At 40.9% G+C, this 21,716-nt stretch overlaps 1 protein-coding gene across 2 annotated transcripts; it reads right to left on the bottom strand.

Moving 5' to 3' along the window:
• Nucleotides 1–587: 587 nt before the first annotated feature.
• LOC139537537 (single-minded homolog 2-like) lies at nucleotides 588–17,497 on the bottom strand. 2 transcript variants are annotated; one of them, XM_071338975.1, is made up of 12 exons: nucleotides 17,134–17,497; nucleotides 16,021–16,277; nucleotides 13,198–13,280; nucleotides 11,925–12,014; nucleotides 9,113–9,221; nucleotides 7,163–7,248; nucleotides 4,899–5,098; nucleotides 4,645–4,751; nucleotides 4,155–4,302; nucleotides 3,674–3,839; nucleotides 2,875–3,310; nucleotides 588–2,370 (listed from the first exon to the last, which is right to left on the bottom strand). In XM_071338975.1, exons 2-12 carry the CDS (start codon nucleotides 16,193–16,195, stop codon nucleotides 1,589–1,591), a joined length of 2,382 nt encoding a protein of 793 aa, XP_071195076.1. In that variant the 5' UTR covers nucleotides 16,196–16,277; nucleotides 17,134–17,497; the 3' UTR covers nucleotides 588–1,588. The 2 variants fall into 2 exon arrangements, with proteins under 2 accessions (XP_071195076.1, XP_071195075.1); XM_071338974.1 differs by having other exon boundaries at nucleotides 16,021–17,497.
• Nucleotides 17,498–21,716: the final 4,219 nt, after the last annotated feature.

Below are 21,716 nucleotides of genomic sequence, written 5' to 3' on the forward strand. Positions count from 1 at the left end.
TTTTTATAGCATTCAGTGAACACCACACATTGGCTGCTACTGTAGGCTCAATGATGTTAAAATGTTATGAGAAGGCTTTTCTCCATTGTTTTTGATGGTATGCGACTCTGGTAGACCTACATTATGATCAAATAGCCACAGTAGCCTACTTGGCCACTGTTAAAACTGGAAGTTAAAGTGGGTACAGCCTCAGTGTTCACAGTAAATGTGCGCTGGAAGTTGCACAGAATTTCCCAAACGTTCAAGTTTTGTGCTCAGTAGACCTGAAATTTGCTCAACGCTGTAAAACATTTGAGGGTGCAGTGGTCCTAAGGGAAATTTGGAGAGGTGTATGGTGGATAGACAGATTCTTGTAGTCATTGGTAGAACACACTCCCACATACAGACATTTGGAGGGCCCATTTGACCAGGTTGATGGGATACAGGCAGGACATAAAGGTGTATTTCAAGATGACATCATAGAAGAAAGTAAGGTTATATGTACCTATTATATAAAAGTGTTTGTTATTCTGACATTTACATGTGCTTGATATCACAGCAATGTCCAGACCTCTTCAATAACCAGATGATATCCACTATGCATTCTGAAGAATAAAGAAGAGCTGAAAATAGAAACGGACAACGACTGTCTGGCAGGACATTTCATTTGAATTGTTCATTCAGAATTAAAGCAAACTACCGTGTTTTATTTCATTTCATTTTCCCCAATGCAGTTGACATTTTTCTCATTATACATGTTAGATCCTGGTTTTCTTCATAAATAAGCAAGCTGCTATGTGTTGCACAATAATAAATATACACATTGTGTTTCCGATCTCTGCCATTGATATAATTGACCAAATTAATTCATGTTAACTTCAAAAGAGGGTGAACAATATTTAACTTAATTCATGTTTGCAAGAAAGTGTCCACGTTCAATACTTTTGCGTCTGTCATTTTTCCATTCAATATACAAGGTAGGGAGTGACAGCATTTATTATTTTGTGCTGGCATATCTTATGCCCTTTTTAATGTCGCTGTCACAAAAAAAGAAGTGCATTGGAAACCGTTTGCACTTAAACTAGCTTGCAAATTGGGTTGAAATCATTCTACATTCAATCTAAATGCTGCTTTTTTAGACCATTTTATAGTATCTTCTTGTTCAGGTCAGTTATGATTGGTGCTTCTGAGTTACAACATTAGAGGGGTGTATTCTTCACAGGCAATTTGTACCTCAAATTATGTACTGTATCATGGCTCAAAGGTCCTTGAGATTTTGTCAATAAAATGGCTTTGAACTAGAATGTGACAATGCATTTATGCTATTGGATAAACAGTATGCAAAAATATAATATAATCAAGAAACCTGAAATTACTGGCTCCTTAGAGGAGTCTGACGTTGGTTTATTTGCGTAAAAAACATCTGAAAAACAGAAATGGAGAGCCATGTGGTCTTAACCAGACAGGGTCCCCAGAAAGTGACTCGACTTCTGGCTGACACAGTTACATAGTCACTGATACAGCTTCTGGTCATTGTCTGTGTTTCTGACCAAAAAGGCTGAAGTCTCAGGGTGTCTGTCCCTCCTTGTCCTTCGACCCCCGAGCTGTGTCACCTCTCGTTGGTGATGATGACGGACGTGCCGATGTAATGAGGGATCTCCCTGTGGATCTCAGGGGAGGAGCTGGAGGCGGGGCTTTGGCTCTTGTAGTCGTAAGAACCCATTTCGTCACCACGGTAACCGTAGCTGTCTGTCAAGTGGCCGAGGGCAGCATAGGGCGGGGCCTGGAAGGAGCTGTGTTTGGCCAAGACGTGGTGGAGGTTCAAAGACACGTACGGAGCCTGGGTCGGAAGGCCTACCGCAACTCCCATCCCAACTCCAACCCCCATCCACATCCTCCTTTCCTCCTCCCCCGCCTCAGGATCCAGCAACTTGGGGCTCCCCCGCTCCCCATTGCTGTCCGTGTGCTCCAGGGGGCCGGTGGCACTGTGGCTGTAGGGGGATTCCATCATACACAGCCTCCTGCGCTGCTCCAGGACCACCTGCATGGGGAAGGGTTGGCCCAGGCCATGGAAGGACCGGGACTGCTCGCAGCTCACCTTCCCCAGCACAGAGCTACTCAACAGGGGACAGGACACCGGCTTCTCCCCTCCTACACAACCACTCCCCTCGGAGGCCTTGTGGAGGTAGTCTCGACTGAACGGCAGCTTGCTGTCCTCTTTAGTAGCCTGTGACTGGGAGTGCAGGCGGTCCTCTGTGGTCTTGCTCTGGCCAAGCGTGTGATGCTCATAGGGCTCTTCCTTGAACCTGCTGTTAGGGCGCGGGGTTGAGCAGCTGGAGAAGCCATCATGAAGGGGCTCGCAGGGGGGGTATCTCCTGCTCGCCGCGGGGCCTGCCGTGGAGAAATTAAACTCTACGGTGAGATTCAGACTAAAATGCTACAGTGAAACTGAGCTAAAACGCTATCTTGAGAATGATTAGGGTTTAACAGTGACATCAGAGGAGCAGGGAAGTGAGCAGTGCAGCATACACTGCGTTTCCCCAATGCTACAGTCAGCAATGATTTTTCATGTTTTTCATGAACATGTCTGACCTGAGAACAAAAAGGGAAAAGGCGTAAAAGATAGAGCACTTTAAAGTGACAGTTCACCTTTTCTAAGTTTTAACTTATTTTCAACTTCCCTAAGGTGTTGTTTCCTCCAAGCTGCTTCTAAATGTGTTAGATGGTTATTTAGCAACATCCAGAATTTCTGTGCTAGCATTTTTTTTGAAAATATAGCAATGCTACTGGAAACCTGATCGTATCAGTTAGCAGTGCATTCAAAAGCATGCAGAAAGAGCTCTGCGTTCCTCAGTTCTGATTTGGAAGCCCCATGCTTTTGAGCCAGAGCCATACCTGAATATGCTGCTGTGGTGGCTGTAGTAATGGAGCACGATGCAGCGAATGGTCTCAGGGTGTGAGCAGGGTTAGTACCATGGTGGATTTTGGCGTTGGCACAGCTCCACCGCCCCTCGCTCCCTCGACCCTGCAGGGAGCTGAGCAGCTGCTGGGCGGCCAGGCCAGGGGAAGACGGGGATGGTGAGGCGGAGGAAGAACCCTGGGTGTGTCGCAACCTCCTCTGGGAGTCCGTGTGGGGTAGGTGTCCATAGGGGTAGGGGAAGGAGAGGCCATAGGGGGCGCTGCTACTACACAGTACCTCTCCAGCCTCTGGGCCTCCAGAAGGGCCTGAGATCTGCCCGTGACAGGGGTTCAGGGGGTAGGGGGTGCTCTCCTTCCAACTTCCTCCCTGGGGGGAGCAGTCCAGCTTGTCTGGGTGGTAGGTGCTGTTGGGCTGGAGGTGGAGACAGTAGACAACAGATTATGGTGGTGTTGTTATTTTTTAACATAGACAGTGTTGTGTACAGTTCATTTGTCAAGCTAAGACAAAGAATCAAGTCCTACTTGTTATATTTTTGGGATAACTATGAAGAGGATATTTCATGAATTTTCAAAAGGAAAGTTACTGATTGTGAATACAACGCAAAAGGTCATTGCGTTGAGGAGTTTGCAGTGTCTCCTTTTTTTCCAAGCTGGATAAAGCTATTCATCCTGATATCTTAGTACGCGTGAAAGTACAGGTACAGTATGTAGTGTGTACTACACTGCATATGAACTGTATTAGTAACCCAGTGTGAGGAGCAGTAGTCTGTAGTACCTGAGGGTAGGGGGCTGTTTTCAGTTTGCTCTTGATCTTGACTGCTTTGGTTTTGAGTTGTTTGCGGAGGTCCTGAGAGGAGGCCAGGCCACTCTTAAAGGCTAAGATGGGTTTGGCCGCTCGACTCTGCTCCTGAGACAGCTGCATGTCTTTATACTCTACGTCCCTGTGGAGGGACATATACATACAGCACAGAACAGCTTGGATTAGCATCACACACATGTTATATCCTCCACACGTCAGCCCTGCACTACGCTTGGCCAACACATACTTTATCCTCAGGAAAGAAGAGCGCTCCATTTCATACTATGTAACATACACAGACAAACCGGGAGCATCACCTTACAAATTAGCCTGTGTTTCAAACCCAGACCTTTTGCCACAAAATGTCCAAGACTATTAAATGGAAGTGTTTTAGGGAGTGATTCACCTGTCACAGCCCCACTCAGGTCAAAGGTGAAAGGGGAAAGTGTTGACTCACGTGAGAACGTAGTTGACGCTGACGATGCAGTGGGGTCTGGATGAGCGGCTGTTGTGGACGATGGTGGCGTAGCTCTGCACCCACACCCAGCCCCCGTGCTTGGACAACATACGGTAGTACTTAGTGGTGACCTGCCCTTTCACCAACACTGCAGGAGAGAGGGGGAGAGAGAGAAATATTGGGGTGAGAGATAGATCAAATCACAGACTGGACAGTGCCTGAATAAAAGATTGAAAGACAGAAAGAGAAGTGCACATAGCGATGGAATACAAACAGAATGCTTGGGAGAGAGTGCCAGCAAAAGGCTGAGTTCCTTTGACAGGCGTGACTCATTAATACTGTATCATTTTTATTCTCCTCTTGAACCTGCATGCATATTCTGTGAGAAACTCCATAGCTGCCACTTATAGAAATCCTAACCCTCTCAAAGAGAGTGTGGGTTGTTTAGTAATAAGAGTCTCAATGTGGCCACAGAGGGGGACTGACTCACAGAGGTGGTGAGCGAAGCGTAGATGGAATACGTCACAGCCGTGCACGTGGTGGTACAGCGTCTTCTCAATCAGGTCCTGGGGTTCGTATCCTGTCAACTCAGCCACCCTTGAACCAAAGGTCAGTGGTCAAAAGTAAAACATTCGCAATCATGATGTTCAAATCCTTTGTTGTGTTTGTATTTTATTTTGTATTTCCTTTTTTTGTCTAATTGTACATTTGTTTGTTTCATCCCTCCCTCCTTTCCTTCCATACCTGGAGTCCAGGAAGATGAGCTTGAGGTCCAGGCTAGCCCTGAACATGAACATATTGCTATGGAGCTTAATCTCTGTGATTCCACTGGGAGGCAGGGAGTGGCCCACCGCTACCAGGCCCACGATCTGATAACACGTGTCATACAGCGCCATGTCCATCACGTACTGACGGATCTTCAAATAGCCACTGCAATGGATCACCTGGGAAGCACAGAGATGAGAGGGGCTATACACAGTGATATAGAGATAGATACAGATACATGCATGTACATAGATATAGCTAGACAGAGTCTTTACACCTTGCCTTAACATGTGTCCTGAATGTGGTTTTGTGTCCAAATTTAGGTAGATCTGAGAGATAGATAAATTGAGACACAACATTGTTGGTAATGCAGAATTCTTATCTCACTCACCCTGCAAAAGAAAGAGCAGGTTCAACCTTCAGTTTACACCCCACTAAGTGCCCCCCCCCCCTCCACCGCTCCCATCCACCCCTCCCCTTCCTGAAACAGCTACGTGTCTAGAAGCTAAAGGGACTATTTATCTTCATCACTTCCTGTTTACCTATGCCAAAGCCGGCCTCGCCCCGGTCATTCAATAGCACTCGCCCAGTTCACACGGATGATTTATTCTACTACTTAACATAAATGGCTTGTTTATTGCCAATGTAAATTTACAGCAGATCTCCATTGCAATCTGCTAGGTGATTTATATTATATGGGGAGAGGGAAGAAGGAGGGAGTCAAGAATACAGCTGTTGCATCTAAAGATGAGGATGGTGGAGGAACGACTGTGGAGTGTCTTAGGAGAGAGATGGTTGTCGTCGAAGATTTGAGTGGAAATGCTGCAGCTGCTGAGACTCAGACAAATAATATGCAGTTTCAAATAACCTGTTAACACTGTGATAACACTATAATAACATTATAGACTCAATAGAACAAAACAAACAAATCTATAAATATAAGAAATATTTGTTTTGATATAATAATAATCTCTTCAAAATGTATGCATTTCACTTGTATGCAAGTGTAGGTGTTTAATTTGAATTAGCTATCTTATATTGTTATTCATGAAAGGTTTGCTACTTCCAGAGACACAGATTCTCATGGCATACAGTAACAAAGAAATGTGATTTCAAATATTGCATTACATTATAGTAGTACGCAGTGTGCAACTTTCACTGGGGACAGGGGGAGATAAACTAAGAAACCCGCACACTGCTCTTGATAGTATCACTGCACTTGATAGTATCACTGCTCTTGATAGTATCACTGCTCTTGATAGTATCACTGCACTTGATAGTATCACTGCTCTTGATAGTATCACTGCTCTTGATAGTATCACTGCACTTGATAGTATCACTGCTCTTGATAGTATCACTGCTCTTGATAGTATCACTGCACTTGATAGTATCACTGCTCTTGATAGTATCACTGCTCTTGATAGTATCACTGCACTTGATAGTATCACTGCTCTTGATAGTATCACTGCTCTTGATAGTATCACTGCACTTGATAGTATCACTGCTCTTGATAGTATCACTGCTCTTGATAGTATCACTGCTCTTGATAGTATCACTGCACTTGATAGTATCACTGCACTTGATAGTATCACTGCTCTTGATAGTATCACTGCTCTTGATAGTATCCCTGCACTTGATAGTATCACTGCTCTTGATAGTATCACTGCTCTTGATAGTATCACTGCTCTTGATAGTATCACTGCACTTGATAGTATCACTGCTCTTGATAGTATCACTGCTCTTGATAGTATCACTGCTCTTGATAGTATTACTGCTCTTTAGTAAGCTTTACGTATCGGCCTCAAGGGCTTCGTCAGAGCTTTTGACGGGGGGATATGTCCCCCCCACATTCTGAAATTGCATTTTTGTCCACCCCAGTTTTATCTTTGGAATGTGATACAAAACCAGGCAACGGTGTGCTTTAGGACCATGTGGATGCCTCCGAGCGGTCGGGTAGGCTGTTTCGAGTGTTTATCCGAGTGGATAAAAAATAAATAATAATAATAATAATATTTATGTCCCTCCCACTTCTAAAACCAAAGTTGCGGCCCTTGTAGTAAGGCAGGTAGTCTGGCGGTTAAGAGAGTTATGCCAGTAACCAAAAGGTTTCTGGTTTGAATCACAGAGCCGACTAGGTAAAACATCTATCGATGTGCCCTTGAGCAAGGCACTTAACCCTAATTGCTCCTGTAAGTTGCTCTGGATAAGGGTGTCTGCTAAATGACCAAAATGTAAAAATGTACCTTATATCCTCCACAGGTCAGTCCTGCATTACGCTTGGCCAACACACACTTCATCCTCAGGAAAAAAGAGCGCTCCATTTCGTACTCTGTTACACACACACACAGACAGCCGAGGAGAGTGACCATTAGCACATAGACACAATAAAAACTCTTCACAGTCACACACTCACCCTGGTTAAATAAAGCAGCAGATGTGGTTAACACAAGTGTGTGTGTGTGTGTGTGTGTGTGTGTGTGTGTGTGTGTGTGTGTGTGTGTGTGTGTGTGTGTGTGTGTGTGTGTGTGTGTGTGTGTGTGTGTGTGTGTGTGTGTGTGTGTGTGTGTGTGCGCGCGCGTGCGTGCGTGTGTCCTTACAAAAAAACATGAAAAGATTAGGTGAAAAATGTGGCTTTCGTACAGGCATGAACACACATGTGATTTTCACGACTTTTCAGACACGTGTTTTGTTTCAAATACACATGAAAAATGTCACGAGGAAAAAAAGACACGTGATTCGTGGTTTTTGGACGCATGTGTGTAGTTTCACATGGATTTTTCACGAGACATATGGTTTCCCAACAGTTCATGTGATATTATACATTTCACATGTGCTTCTGTAACTGGTGGGATTAGATCCCGGGCCTCCCACGAGTCGCAGGTGGGGCTACCTCATCAACCATAACTGACTAATGTCCGCTACACTTTCACATGTGCATTTTCGCATTTGAATGCCAATAAGGGTTGTCAAATTATTTTAAAAATGTGATCGAGTTTATTACTGCGATCACGATTAATTGCAAATTCCTAATTTACTCAAATTGAGCTGTAATTTAAGATTTCCTTATACAAAAAGCATTACATGAATACGTACATTTAGATTTTGTTCAAAGTAACAGTTAGCAAAATCTGGTCAATTGACCTCAGTCAACTTGTTTTGACATCACATTGTTTATTTTTAGCTTTATAGATTATGTATTTTAGACAATGCGATAAAACAAAATTGTGCAGTAAAATGAATAACTTTAACAGCGCAAATTTCAACATGTTAAAAAGGATAAATAAGGAGACACGGCGCGCAAGCTTCTTTTCAAATGAAGAAGAGAGGCTTGCGCCTCTAGCAGTAACACTCCGAATGGATGGCTCAGAAATAAGAAATATATTTTTTAACACACTTGAATTATTATTCTCAGGTAGGCTAAGTTATCTTTTTACAGGATGGCATTACAGATTGTTTTATTTCACCACCACCATGTGGAGTTTTCTTACATGTGAAACTGAAAATGTGATTTTCACATGATTTATTTTAACATGTGAACTTGCAATTCCACATGTTTTTAACATGTGAAACCGCAAATTTCACATCTGCAATTGCAATTCATGTGAGGTGAAAACATGTTTTCTTCTCACATGTGAAAAAGTGGTGTTAACATGTGAACTCTAAATGTAATAACCTCAACATGTGAAAAAGATATTTGACATGTGAAAATGCAAAAACAGTACTCCACTGCATGTTGAGTGCTGTTATCACATAAGGCTTAAGATGCTGCTCCTAGAGGATGTTAATGAAAACCTGCCCATCAGAGAGGCTGCCTGGGTGTTGCCTTGTATTATGTATCATGGTGCTATACGTTGAAGTATTATGTGTTCTTATAGCAGCTGCATAGATGAACTATTTGAGCTATTTGTATGATGATGTCACACTGACTGACTTCCTTCTTACAGAAGAGGTAGACCTCGATGAAGTAGCATTACTGTTGCTTACAAACATACAGAGAGTTGAGCATGCGGGGAAATTGTGATCAACTGACTGTCGATTGGGAGAGAGAGGGAGAGAAATAAGTGAGAGTGAGAAAAGGTGAGGGAGAGGAAGCGTGAGAGAGAACAAATAAAGACACAAATTTGACAGAGAAAAAAGGGAGGGAGAGAAAGAATATAAAGACAGAGATTGAATAAATCAAGTATGTTAGGCACCTTGCAGGAAGTGATGGTGGAGGGGCTGATGGGCGCTGAGCACAGCCGTCATTTCATCATGATCTGACGGGTGGATATACTCAAAAATACTGTTTCCCGTCAGCTCCACCTGACAGAAACAAATCAATCAGTCACTTCACATCAAGTTTCATCAGGCTGAGACTAGAGAAAATGGCAAGTGACAATATAGATTAGAGACCAACATATAATTTCTTCAATGACATGTAATCTCTAGCCTTATGTGAAGAAGACAGTCTTTCTGAATAGTGTTTTGAGGTCTTTTGATCATTTAGCAGGATGATACTCTGTCATTACAAGGGATTACATCATCACAGAGAAATGCCTATTGTAGGGGGACACTGACTGACTGTGTGTGCGCGTGTGTGTGCGTGCATGTGTGCGTGCGTGCGTGCGTGACCGTATGTGAGTGTGTGTGTGTGAGCGTATGTGAGTGTGTGTGTGCCTGCGTGAGCGTGTGTGTGAGCGTGTGCGTGTGTGTGTGTGTGTGTGTGTGTGTGTGTGTGTGTGTGTGTGTAGAAGTGGGGGGGGGGGGGGGGGGGATCTCTTGCCGCCCCTGAAATCGATCTCTGCATCCCTTTCAGCTCTGCCTCAAAGGGGGATGATGTCAGGAAACACAAGGGTTAATTTATGAAAGAGGCAATCATTTGCATGAGAACACAGAACACTGTCCAGGCCCCACTTTGATCTATTTTACCTCCCAAATTTTGGGGTGGAGTCACTCAGTGAGCGGGTCACTGCTCACCACTTCAACAACAAATTGGTTTCTTAACAGTGTGGAGTTAGGCTGGACTAATCCATGCTTTGTAGTGAGAGAGCATTTGGACTGAGCATGCTTTTTGGTGTCGTAGAAACGGTGACAAGGAATAGCATGCGAGAGCAACAAGTGAAATATGTGTGTTCAAGCACCAATGTAAGTTAATATATGTGGGTTACTGATAATAATCAGACCTTTAGATTTTACACTGGAGGATGGGTTAACCTCAAAGTAAAAGCAGAGACATTCTCAACAGACTCAAGTAATGAGTGACTTTCACTGAATTCGCTGTTGTCTCTTTCGCAGTTCATTTTAAAACAACACGGACCTTAGCCCACTATACCTCCACCTGACACACACACACACACACACACACACACACACACACACACACACACACACACACACACACACACACACACACACACACACAAGATATCAATAAAAGCGGATGGTCCATTTGAATAAGCTTCACAGTGTACACAGGTGTGCACTAGCAGCATTTGCATCAGTGCTGCGTGCAAGAGTGGAACATTTAGAGTAGGTGGTGGTGTTGTTTTTATAGGATTGAGTTATTGCTGTTGCTCAGCCCCCCTGTTCTCTCGAATGCTTCCTGAGCACAGCCTTCAGTGTGTCTGTCCATGCTTGCTCAGGTGAGGTATATTCAAGACATCAGCATTTCTGTTTGCTATCCACAGCTCAGTACACAATCACTTCACATGAGTGCAGTGTTAGAATGACAGCGGTTACCTACTGTAGGTTCTGGCCACTTTCAGAATCAGAACGCCCCTATTAGTAGCTAAGCAAAAATCTATGTGGACACACCCATTATAAAAAACTGCTCCATAGAATAGTACCGTTGGTCTGGCTCACCATGTCTAGGGCACCCCAAAAAATATTTTCTGTCGCTCGTTTTGGAAAGTGAACCATATAGAACGACCATATGTTCGAAGTAGAGACCCAGAGTATATGCATCAGAGACAGGACTTCAACGATAAACATTTGTTTTGAGGGAGGCTGCCGCAGACTACATTTCGCTTGATATTTTCAGTCACCACGTGTTAGATAGGCAGTATCTCTCTCTGGGGGAACAGCAACTCTGAAGAAGTGGGCTTGTCAAGCAGCAAAGCCCACTCCTGAGTGATGATCACACTTCATTCTGATCATTGATGGCACCAAAGAATAGAGCCATAGGCTGACCTACTGAAATATATAAGCCAAACCAGCAACGATACACTGCTCCTCAGTCAAACTGCATGGGCCTCAGTTAAGGCAGGGTAAACAGAACAAATATTTGACACACACACACACACACACACACACACACACACACACACACACACACACACACACACACACACACACACACACACACACACACACACACACACACACACACACACACACACACACACACACATGTATGCAGACACACACAAACACACAATGTACCACACATTAACACACACGCAAAACACAAAATAATCTTGGATGTCCAGCAAAGTCGATGATGACGTTGCTCCATTTAGAAAGGCTGCAGGGAGGACCATTCTAAAATAACATCTTCAACCTGGCTAGCTTAAGTTCCAACTGCAAATACCCCCCAGAGAGACAGAAGTCAGAAGCAATAGCTAGCTAAGCTAACCTTAAATATTAGCATGAGCTGACCAACTGTTTTTTTTGTTTCCTATACCAATGCTACACTCACAGCATGAATAGCTGGACGTTTTCGCACGTCCCATATTTTTAAATGAACAGCGCCCACACACAAAGGAAGTCAACAACACCTAGAATAGACTCACCGATCATATTCTGTGACCAGTCCATGCCCTCTGACTTATCTGTGTTAGGTGAACATAGGCAACCTTAGTTTAGCATTCTGCAGCCTGTTTTACTGACTGTCAAATCAATGTTTAAACAGGCATATCAGGAGGCAGATGTCCCTTAGGTGACCTTGGTTGTGTTGAGGGAGGCAGACAGCTCGTGGCATACGCAATGGCCGCCCAGGTCCAAGATGGAGGCAGAGCTATGTCTTACCTGGGATAGGCCAAGGTGGACTGACGCTGTCTCAGAGATGTACATGATTTTGCCATCTGAAGCGACAACGAATACAAAGCCGTCCAGAGTCTGGGGAATGAAACATGGGTTAGACCCGAAAATACACTGTTCCATTTGCATTAAAAAAAATGCATAGAAGGTCACTTAGAATTGTAGATTTTATACATTGCATTGTGATAGTTATAAATCAGCATATGGGAGTCTGATTAATAATGGCTTTTATGTCTACTCTTTTGTAATGTCTTTAAAAAACACACTCATTCTAATTTCTATCACATCTGGCTCTAATCATGACATGAAATCTATTACAAATTCTTGGCAAAGCCTACACATGAAAACATTTAAACAGTGCATTTTCTCAAAATAATCAACTACATTTCCTCTTAAGAACTTGACAATTTTCCTAAATGCATAAAATAGTGTTATACACATCTAAGCACCACTCTGCTCCAGGGTTCTATATTTACGATGTATATTTTTGCACTATACATTTACCTTGAATCAGTGTAGTATTTACTGTTATAGATTTGTTTTCTATTTCTGTTTACTTATGTGTGTTGTATATTATCTAGTGCAATTATTGTCTTGCATATAATCTTATTGATAATATTGTGTTGTATTTACAGTATGTTGCATATATACTGAGTATACCAAACATTAGGAACACCTCCCTAATATTGAGTTGCCCCCCCCCCCCCCCCTCCCTATTGCCCTCAGAACAGCCTCAATTCGTTGGGGCATGGACTCTACAAGGTGTCGAAAGTGACTCCAATGCTTCCCACAGTTGTGTCAAGTTGGCTGGATGTCCTTTGGGTGGTGGACCATTCTTGATACACACGGGAAACTGTTGACTGTGAAAAACCCAGCAGCCTTGCAGTTCTTGACACAAACCGGTGCGCCTGGCACCTACTACCATACCCTTTTCAAAGACACGTAAATCTTTTGTCTTGCCCATTCACCCTATGAATGGCACACATACACAATCCATGTCTCAATTGTCTCAAGGCTTAAAAATCCTTCTTTAACCTGTCTCCTCCCCTTCATCTACACTGATTGAAGTGGATTTAACAAGTGACATCAATAAGGGATAATAGCTTTGCCCTGGATTCATCTGGTCAGTCTATGTCATAGAAAGAGCAGGTGTTGTTAATGTTTTGTACACTCAGTGTATATTATGCTGCATTTATTGTGTTACATACATGTAATTGTGTTGTGTATATTGTATTATATATCTGTGTTGAATATATCCCACCTGCAGTAGATGGGAGCCCAGTTCCTTAGCCATGTTGTCCAGAGGGCTGATTCTGGTCGGCTGGCCCCAGGCCTCCCCCAGCCCTGTGGAGGAAACACACAACAGGCTTAGAATACATTACCTAGAGCTGCTTCCAGGAGAAGAGGACACTATGAAGGGGACACAAGATATAGCCTTACATTGTTTTTCTTCCTGGTCTGATCGGATACTGCAATTTCAAGGGTAAGGGTTTATGTCTATGACTCACATAGCTCTGCCTATAGGTTGTGTCTGACTTGGACTATACTACTAATGCGATCACAGCCTGCAAAAGGCCATTCAGGCATCTTTGGCACTGCCACATATAATGCAGAGACACACATACTAAGCTATTGACCCAATGCCTTCTACGCCAAAAGAAAAGATGGACACCAGCCAGCCTTAAAGGGTACATCAACCATGACAGATATCCCTTGAGATGCTGCTCATAATAGTTTGAGAAGTATTGAGCCTTGTAATGTATACAGTGCCTTCAGAAAATATTCATACCCCCTTGACTTATTCCACATTTTGTTGTGTTACCAGTCACTAAGAACAAGATACATTTTCCCTACAGTCACTCTCCCTCGCTGTGATTTCATTTGGCTATTATATGCTTTGATCAGATACTGGGACATGCAAATAACATCTGTGTGTTTATACTCAACATGTCTCTTTGCAGATGAGGCCAGCAAATTGTGACTTGACAAAATCACCCCTGAAATGTTTTTACAGATCCATGTTTTAAAATAAAGTGTTAGTAACATTTCAGAACTGTCATCTAAAATTATACAACTTTAATTTGAAATTGACTATGATGTGCGATAAAGTTGAATATTAGCATGCCAGGTTAGTCCATCATATACATTTGTAGCAGGGTGGAATTTGTAAAATGCTGTGAAATCAATAGCCAATTACACTTGTTTCATAGTCTGGGTTTTCTCGGAAAAACATACCATCACCCTACATTTTCTCAATGTAAACGTATACTTTGATTTGATTTGAATGCTTTGATTTGACTGAGAAAACTGAGAAAATATGAAAAAAATATTGCAATAGCCAAGTAGTCTAACTGACAACAAAATATTTTTCAAGAATGTTTTGGTCAAACATTCAGAGTTAACAGCTCACGTTTTTTACTGTTATATTTTCATACTTTCACCATCAATATCCATTTCCTATGATTCCCTGTGTCTTGATTAGACGTCAGCTAAAGGATTAGGTGATGTGCAGGACAGGCCTTTTCCGGGTCTAGTCCCAAATAACGATAAGTGGCAGCGACAGAGACGTTTCACCTGCGCGGAAATGTCAGAAATGTGTTTTCTTATTATTTATAATTTTTTTTTAAAGAACTACCTCAAACTAAAATACATTCTTTGTGCAATTTGCACATTTTGCGCATGGAATACACGAGATAAACATGCATAATTGGAATGAGGTGATAGGCCTATTATATTTAACGAACTTTTGCGCATCATAAATATTGAAATCTGCCAAAGTTTCTGATTTCCCAGAATAGTTATTTGCAAAATAAGATTACACATTCATTTGACAAATGTGAGGGAGAGTGGCCATTGAAATAGACTCGTTGGACGGCGGTCACATCTCTCTCAGTCCAAGGATGTCGGGAATTAAATTGAGACTCAGACAATATTCAATAGGCTACATCTGATGTCAAAAGAGAACATAAAAACAAAAAATGTATGGCAGACTGTATTTTAGCCGAGGCAAGGATACTGTCTACAACTAATTAAAAAGTTATATTTCGTTTGAAAGAATGTAATTAAGGTGAAACAACCCTATCTAATTATATATGCTATAACCAAAGTGCTAAACTAAAATGTATCTACAATTTAAAACACAGGCCTATGGTCTGTACTTTTGAAATAGCCAGCAGATATTTGCCTACTTCATCTATATAATTTATTAGTCCCAATTTATAATTCATATTCTGTTTTGTTGTGTAGCCTATAGTGTTTTGTAATATTGTTATACAGTGTATTTCTTTATTTGATTCCACAAGATATCACACTTTTTATTAGTGAAATGGTCATAAACTGAACTACTCAAATCCAGAACTAACGGGTGGCCCTTAGTCCGTGTCTTTAAGGTTTCTGTGACTTTATGAGTGATGACAGACCAATTCTATGAGAGGAAGAGGGCTGTTTTCCTGGGGTTTAGCCTGTCGAAGTGTTCGTTTTATTGACCATAATTGGATGATTTATCATAAATCATAATCTAGAGCCTCGTGTTTAGGAGTGAAAACAAAAATCATAATCTAGAGCCTCGTGTTTAGGAGTGAAAACATAAATCATAATCTAGAGCCTCGTGTTTAGGAGTGAAAACATAAATCATGCAAACAAACTTGTAAAATAAGTCATTTTATTAATTGCATGACCAGGTGGGAAAGGGGAAAGTTGGTGACACTTATAATCACACTTTTACGCACACATGGTCACCGTCACTACCCACCTGTATATTGATATTCATAATTTGTATAGCACGTATTTTACTGGAGAATAATTTTCGAAATAAAACTCTAATTGTATATGGGAACATTAACTTTGGGAAGTGAAAATGGAAATCTACATTACTTCGAAAATGTGATTATATTTTGGACATATGAGTGTCCTGCTGCGCTCAAAATTAACATTTATTTAGTTATATTTCCTGACCCGTTTTATGGGTATTTGTTAAAACCATAATACAAAGACCAATATTATGTTTCGAGAACTGACATGTTCCTCTTCTCTTGAAGACATAATTATGATTAATCATTCAACTGATAGTGGTAGCATAACTCACCATCTGGAAACACGGCTCTCATCTTCAGGTAACTGGTTGTCAGCCGAATGATTGAAGCCTTATCCAGTTGTGATGTGATGGCCGAAGGTAAAGGCAGTAATTTCGCCAGTTCATAAAATTCTCCATTTTCTTTCTCTCGTCTCGTCTTCGCTGCATTCTTGGACTTTTCCTTCATCTCTGACTGATGTAAAGTAATGCCTGTTGCATAACAGAACACCTTCCTCTTCGCCCTCAACACGTAGATTTAGCCTTTTTATCTTTGAATCAGAAAATGCACTTAACAATTAGATAGAAGCATAACGATATTGCAGCATATTCATTCTCATTTCTTGAACGATCTACATGTGAAAAATAGTTCCTCTCCTTGTAGATTCCAGATACGTGCATGTTCACTGAAAATTGGTACATGTAATTCGTTAAATTCAATCTAAAAAACCATTAGGCCTACATGAGGATACCAAAGTTGTAAAAAAAATGGACTTGGTCTCAAACGTTGTTTTGCGACGCGTGTGCGTAACACAATTAATGTGGTAAACAACGCTAAAGTTACCAGTGCCCTGTAATCATCTGAACGGCTTTTTCTTAGATTACTTTTCATTCAAAAGAGTCAGTGAGTACACATCTTGGGTAGGCTCCCTTTAGTCTCCAAGTGGTGGCATGAGAAACATGATGCTCTATTGAGCGATTAAACAACGGAATACGTCGACTCTGACAAACATCCCACGGATGAACGCCCCGTTTCGACAGGAATGACTCCCTTGAAGTATCAGAAAATGTCAGATGTTAGTCACACCGTCAACAGAAGATTCGGTTAGATTCGCTGTACCTTATTGTTGTGAATGTGTAGGCCCCTAGACATATTATGAATATGCGTGAATCGAAAGTTGATTTAAATCGTTGACTAACGAAAGCATGTGGATTAAGCCCATGTAGGTATACTGTTAACGTTTGAAAATAATTGGACGCGAAATTCTTCGTGCGTTATGGAAATGTAGGCCTATCCAACTATTCCATTTGCCAAGTAATTAAAACCTCGATGCACACATGCCCCAGACACATTTCAGGACGTCCATGATGTAGGGACGTTTTTACAAAATATCAATTTGAAGTTACCTGCGTCTGGACTGTTATGTTTCACACCTAATTCCTGCGTGTGCTCGCTGACATGACCATCAGAAAAGTGTCTTCGATGACGCACTGGCACTGCAGTTAGGATGATTAGTGAATAAGGCCTATGTGTCCTTCCCATGAAATGTCCACCTTTTTTCATCGACTCAGGAAGACATCAACTGAGTTCTCAATTTCTTAATTTCAACGCCAGGATAAGGATACATAGGAACTACGTTACCAATGGAGAGCATGAGAAGTTGCCTCAGACATTGGTAGGAACAATAACGCAATATTTCCCTCTTCAAGAAGTCTCGTTGTTCAGGTTCAATAATCCCAAAAGGCAGACCGATATTCCAAGCAGCATAAGTTAATTCCTTTCGCAGAACCAAAGGCGGACGAGGGCGGTACGTGGGAGAGAGGGCACGGTTCCAAACAGTTACGTCACGGAGTCTCCGCTGCCTCTGTCAAAGCAACCGTGCAATAAATTGTCTAAAAACAATACAAAATGCAGCGCAGGGCTGACATGACAATAGACTGCATGCGTATCTCTTCCAAATTCATCTGGTCACATCTTGTAGGCTATTGTCCAATTCAATGTGATGTAGCCTATTAAATCAGTCCTGCAAGCCTTGTAGGAACGTTTTTTGAACGATTAAAGATTGTAGGCTTTATAACCACTTCGGCCTACAGAATTTGAATTGCTTACTGTTCATATCCTACAAAATGTATTTTTTCAATAACAATCTCAAAAGATTAGCATAAAGATTTCGTAGGTCTGGGCCATAGAGCACTGGCTGAACGATTCAATGTGGTAATTTGAATATGCGTTTATAGAATCCCCTCGTTGTTTGCTTTCCATAATTTGTATTCCCATAATTTTGCATATTCAGTAGGCTATTCAAAACACACTTTGCCATATGATATACTCGTAATACCTCCTATATTGCATGGCGAGACAGCATGCAAAGTCAAGCCAGGCCAGAAGCAAGAAACACACATTATCTACAGAGTAGGGTTCCCCGACCAGAGGCCCGCTGATGGTTTTATTTGGTTTTGTTTTAAGTTTTCTGAGCAAAAAAATCATTTGTTATTTTATTTTTGTAATTATTTTCGTTCCGAAAATAAAAGACTGTAAAATCACCAGGAAATTAGCTCAAGGTGATTTTGCTTTAGGAAATCTGTTCCCAAGTATTTCCACGCATAAATAGGCATATATGAATATATGTGAAAATACTGTATGAAAATACTTATATATATATATATATATATATATATATATATGTATGTATATATATATATATATGAAAATACTTTTAAGTACTCCTTAAGTCGTTTTTTAGGGTATCTGTACTTTACTTTACTATATCTTTTGGCCAACTTTTACTTCAATACATTCCTAGAGAAAATGATGTACTTTTTACTCCATATATTTTCCCTGACACCCAAAAGTACTTTTTACATTTTGAATGCTTAGCAGGACAGGAAAATTGTCAAATTCCCACTATCAAAATAACATCCCTGGTCATCTCTACTGCCTCTGATCTGGCGGACTCACTAAACACAAATGCTTCGTTTGTAAATTATGTCTAAGTGTTGGAGTGGGCCCCTGGCTATCCATAAATGTAAAAACCAAGAAAATTGTGCTGTCTGGTTTGCTTAACATAAGGAATTTGAAATTATTTATACTTTTACTTTTGATACTTAAGTAGACCTATTTTAGCAATTACATTTACTTATGATACTTAAGTATATTTAAAACCAAATAGCCTACTTTTAGACTTTTACTCAAGTAGTATTTTACTGGGTGATTTTCACTTTTACTTGAGTCATTTTCTATTAAGGTATCTTTCATTTTTACTCAAGTATGACAGTTGGGTACTTTTTCCACCACTGCTGGCCCCCGACCACCCGCTCAAGTAAAAATCGGCCCACGGCTGAATGTAGTTGGGGACCCCTGCTATGGAGGCTATATATCTAGGTCCATCATTCATTTTCTATTTTGTTAGCTTGTAATTTCTGTTTTTCAGGCCTACTGTTTATATTCCTATTGTGTAGGCCTACTTATAACAGTGTAGCCTAATTAAAAATGCAATTCACTTTGTAATGTACTAAAACATTATTCAGATAAATATCATACTAGCATTTCCCCACTCGCTTTTTTGTGTATTTGGAGAAATATTCCTTTTAAAATAAACTTGAAAATACTAATACAACTAATTTGCCACTAGATCTTTTCTCATTAATATATATATTACGGATTCATAGCCTTATAGTTTTGTGAAATAAGAAAGTGCTTATATGCTCAATATTTAATTAATACGTTAATTAGATATCTTTACAAATGGCATTGGCCTAATATTTGTAGTTTTTATATATTTTAATTATAAGTTAATGTTTACTGTTGCCAAAATAATTCACATAGGCCTACCACTATTCGTGCAATTAATTGTCCAATAACAATCTATTGTTGCCTGAATTTATATCTCAAAATAGACTTCAGACATTTTAAGTTTATTTAGCCTAAAAAAAATGATTGAATCTGTCAGAGAAATCTAAATGTGAGTGTTTTGAATGGTTGTCCCATCTAAACAGAAATTCCAACTTTAACGGCCATCCTACTGGGAAAAAACTAGAATCAATGATGTTTCCACTTCATGTCAACCCCCAAAATCAATGTGATTACTTTGAATCAACATGGGAAACTGGTTGGATTTGACAAAAGTAATAGACATAAGTGCATTTCTTATTTTTTTCACCCAACCTTTAACCTAAATCCAATGACATGGAGAATTTATTTGTTGACTTCACGTTGAATTAACGTTAGTTGACAACTCAACCAAATGTAAATCCAAACTAGACATTGAACTGATGTCTGTGACCAGTGGGATGTTGCCAGTATAATTTGTGAATGTCTGAATGTAAACACACCAAGATTATGTTTAAGGATCATCACATAATTATAAAGCATGCAAGTTCTATTGATGTCTGTATGGTAAAATGTTCTAGCTTGATGTCAAATAGAACATGCATTTGGCTAACTTGCAGCTATGCTCATAAAATCAGCCCAAAAGTTTGACAAAAAGTTCCTTGGCATAAGTTACTGCAACCAGGTAAGGTTATGAAAATTAAGGAAGAAATTAAAGTAACTGTGGTAAGCTAATATAAAATACCTCAAAATTAATTTATTTAAAAGATCTGTGCATCCATTCAGCAAACAAATAATCTTTCAAACTGTATTTGGATTTAAGAGCAATTTAATCTGAGCAATGTTGTTATTTGCCCAATTATGTCTACTCTAGCAATTAAGTCAATTTTAAACAACTACTGTTTACCTGTGTATTTCAACGTAATTAACAATTAGAGACCTCTCCGTGACTTGACACAAAACGAACCCAGTCAGCATACACTCATGGTCTGTTTCAAGAGCATAAAAAAATCTTTGATACCAATGTGCCAGCTTCAATAAAAATGCTGAATATGGTTTTCATACCTGGCACACTACTGTAGCGCTCACAGGAAATAGCTGAGTGGGAACTGGACGCAGTTCTGTTGCAGGGACTGTGTGTGTGTGTGTCCGTGCGTGCATGCGTGCGTGTGTGTGTGTGCATGTGTTTAGTTTAGTTTAGTTTATAAGGATCCCCCTTAGCTTCTGCTCATGCAGCAGCTACTCTTCCTGGGGTCTACATGTGGATGTCCATGTGTGTGTGTGTGTGTGTGTGTGTGTGAATGGATATTCCTTTGACATCTTGGTTACAGATAGACCATGGGTACCCAATCGATCTCTGTTCTCTCAAACTGACAGCAGCAGGGTTCGAACATCACCTGTCCCATGTGCAATGAACTAACCTTCAGGGAAACTCAAAACACAAAATTAAATATAAAATAATACGTTGCTGTAATATTTGCTATAGGCTAGTCCTGGTCATCCTTGACTATTTTCCCATGTAAACAACCAAACACAAGGCTAACCACCCCATACAGGTCCAATGCACATAGAAGAGTCCTCAACACCTCTCATCTTTTCACTAACCTAACATTTAGCTCGGTTAACACATTATTATCATACAAATGGCACTATATCATATGAGATGGATAATTGCTCAATGAAAAAAAAACATGGGAGTCATTCATCCCTTCAGTCCTGGCAGCCTTTTAAAAAGGGCCTAATCAGCTCATTTATTTATGTTGTAGTGTTGGCTGTGATACTCAGGCTATCGCTTTCTGCCTGGCTGTCACCGCTGATGGATTAACAGAGCGCTGGGACGATATGGAAAATCCTGCTGGAGGAGGAACTTGAAGGAGACACTAAAGGCCAATGCTTGTGGTTTCCCCCATCTGCCCGCCCACTCGTTTCACCCTCCCCATCTTAGACATCCTTCTATGTTCCTGGACTGGCCTATATGGATCTCTTGGATTCTAGAATAACAGTGAATGAATGGAAGACAGTGAGTGCTTTATTACCTGGAGGGTGTGAGGGTGCAGGTTGGATAGTTTGAGGGTTGCCATGCAGAGGATGGTAAGTGACTGATGAACTTCACTTCACTTCTCAAAATGGCCCACTGATGAGAGTTGTGTCAGAGATAAAA

This window comes from Salvelinus alpinus, chromosome 13 (assembly GCF_045679555.1).
Source record: "Salvelinus alpinus chromosome 13, SLU_Salpinus.1, whole genome shotgun sequence".
Lineage (NCBI taxonomy): Eukaryota > Metazoa > Chordata > Actinopteri > Salmoniformes > Salmonidae > Salvelinus > Salvelinus alpinus.

What these genes read in the sequence shown, in the direction of transcription:
- LOC139537537 (XM_071338975.1), bottom strand. Translation starts at nt 16,195, where the DNA reads ATGAAGGAAAAGTCCAAGAATGCAGCGAAGACGAGACGAGAGAAAGAA. An exon ending in AAACAGCCCCCTACCCTCAG is followed by an intron (nt 3,311 to 3,673) that starts GTACTACAGACT and finishes CTCCACCTCCAG; the next exon opens with CCCAACAGCACCTACCACCC. An exon ending in CACCACAGCAGCATATTCAG is followed by an intron (nt 2,371 to 2,874) that starts GTATGGCTCTGG and finishes TCTCCACGGCAG; the next exon opens with GCCCCGCGGCGAGCAGGAGA.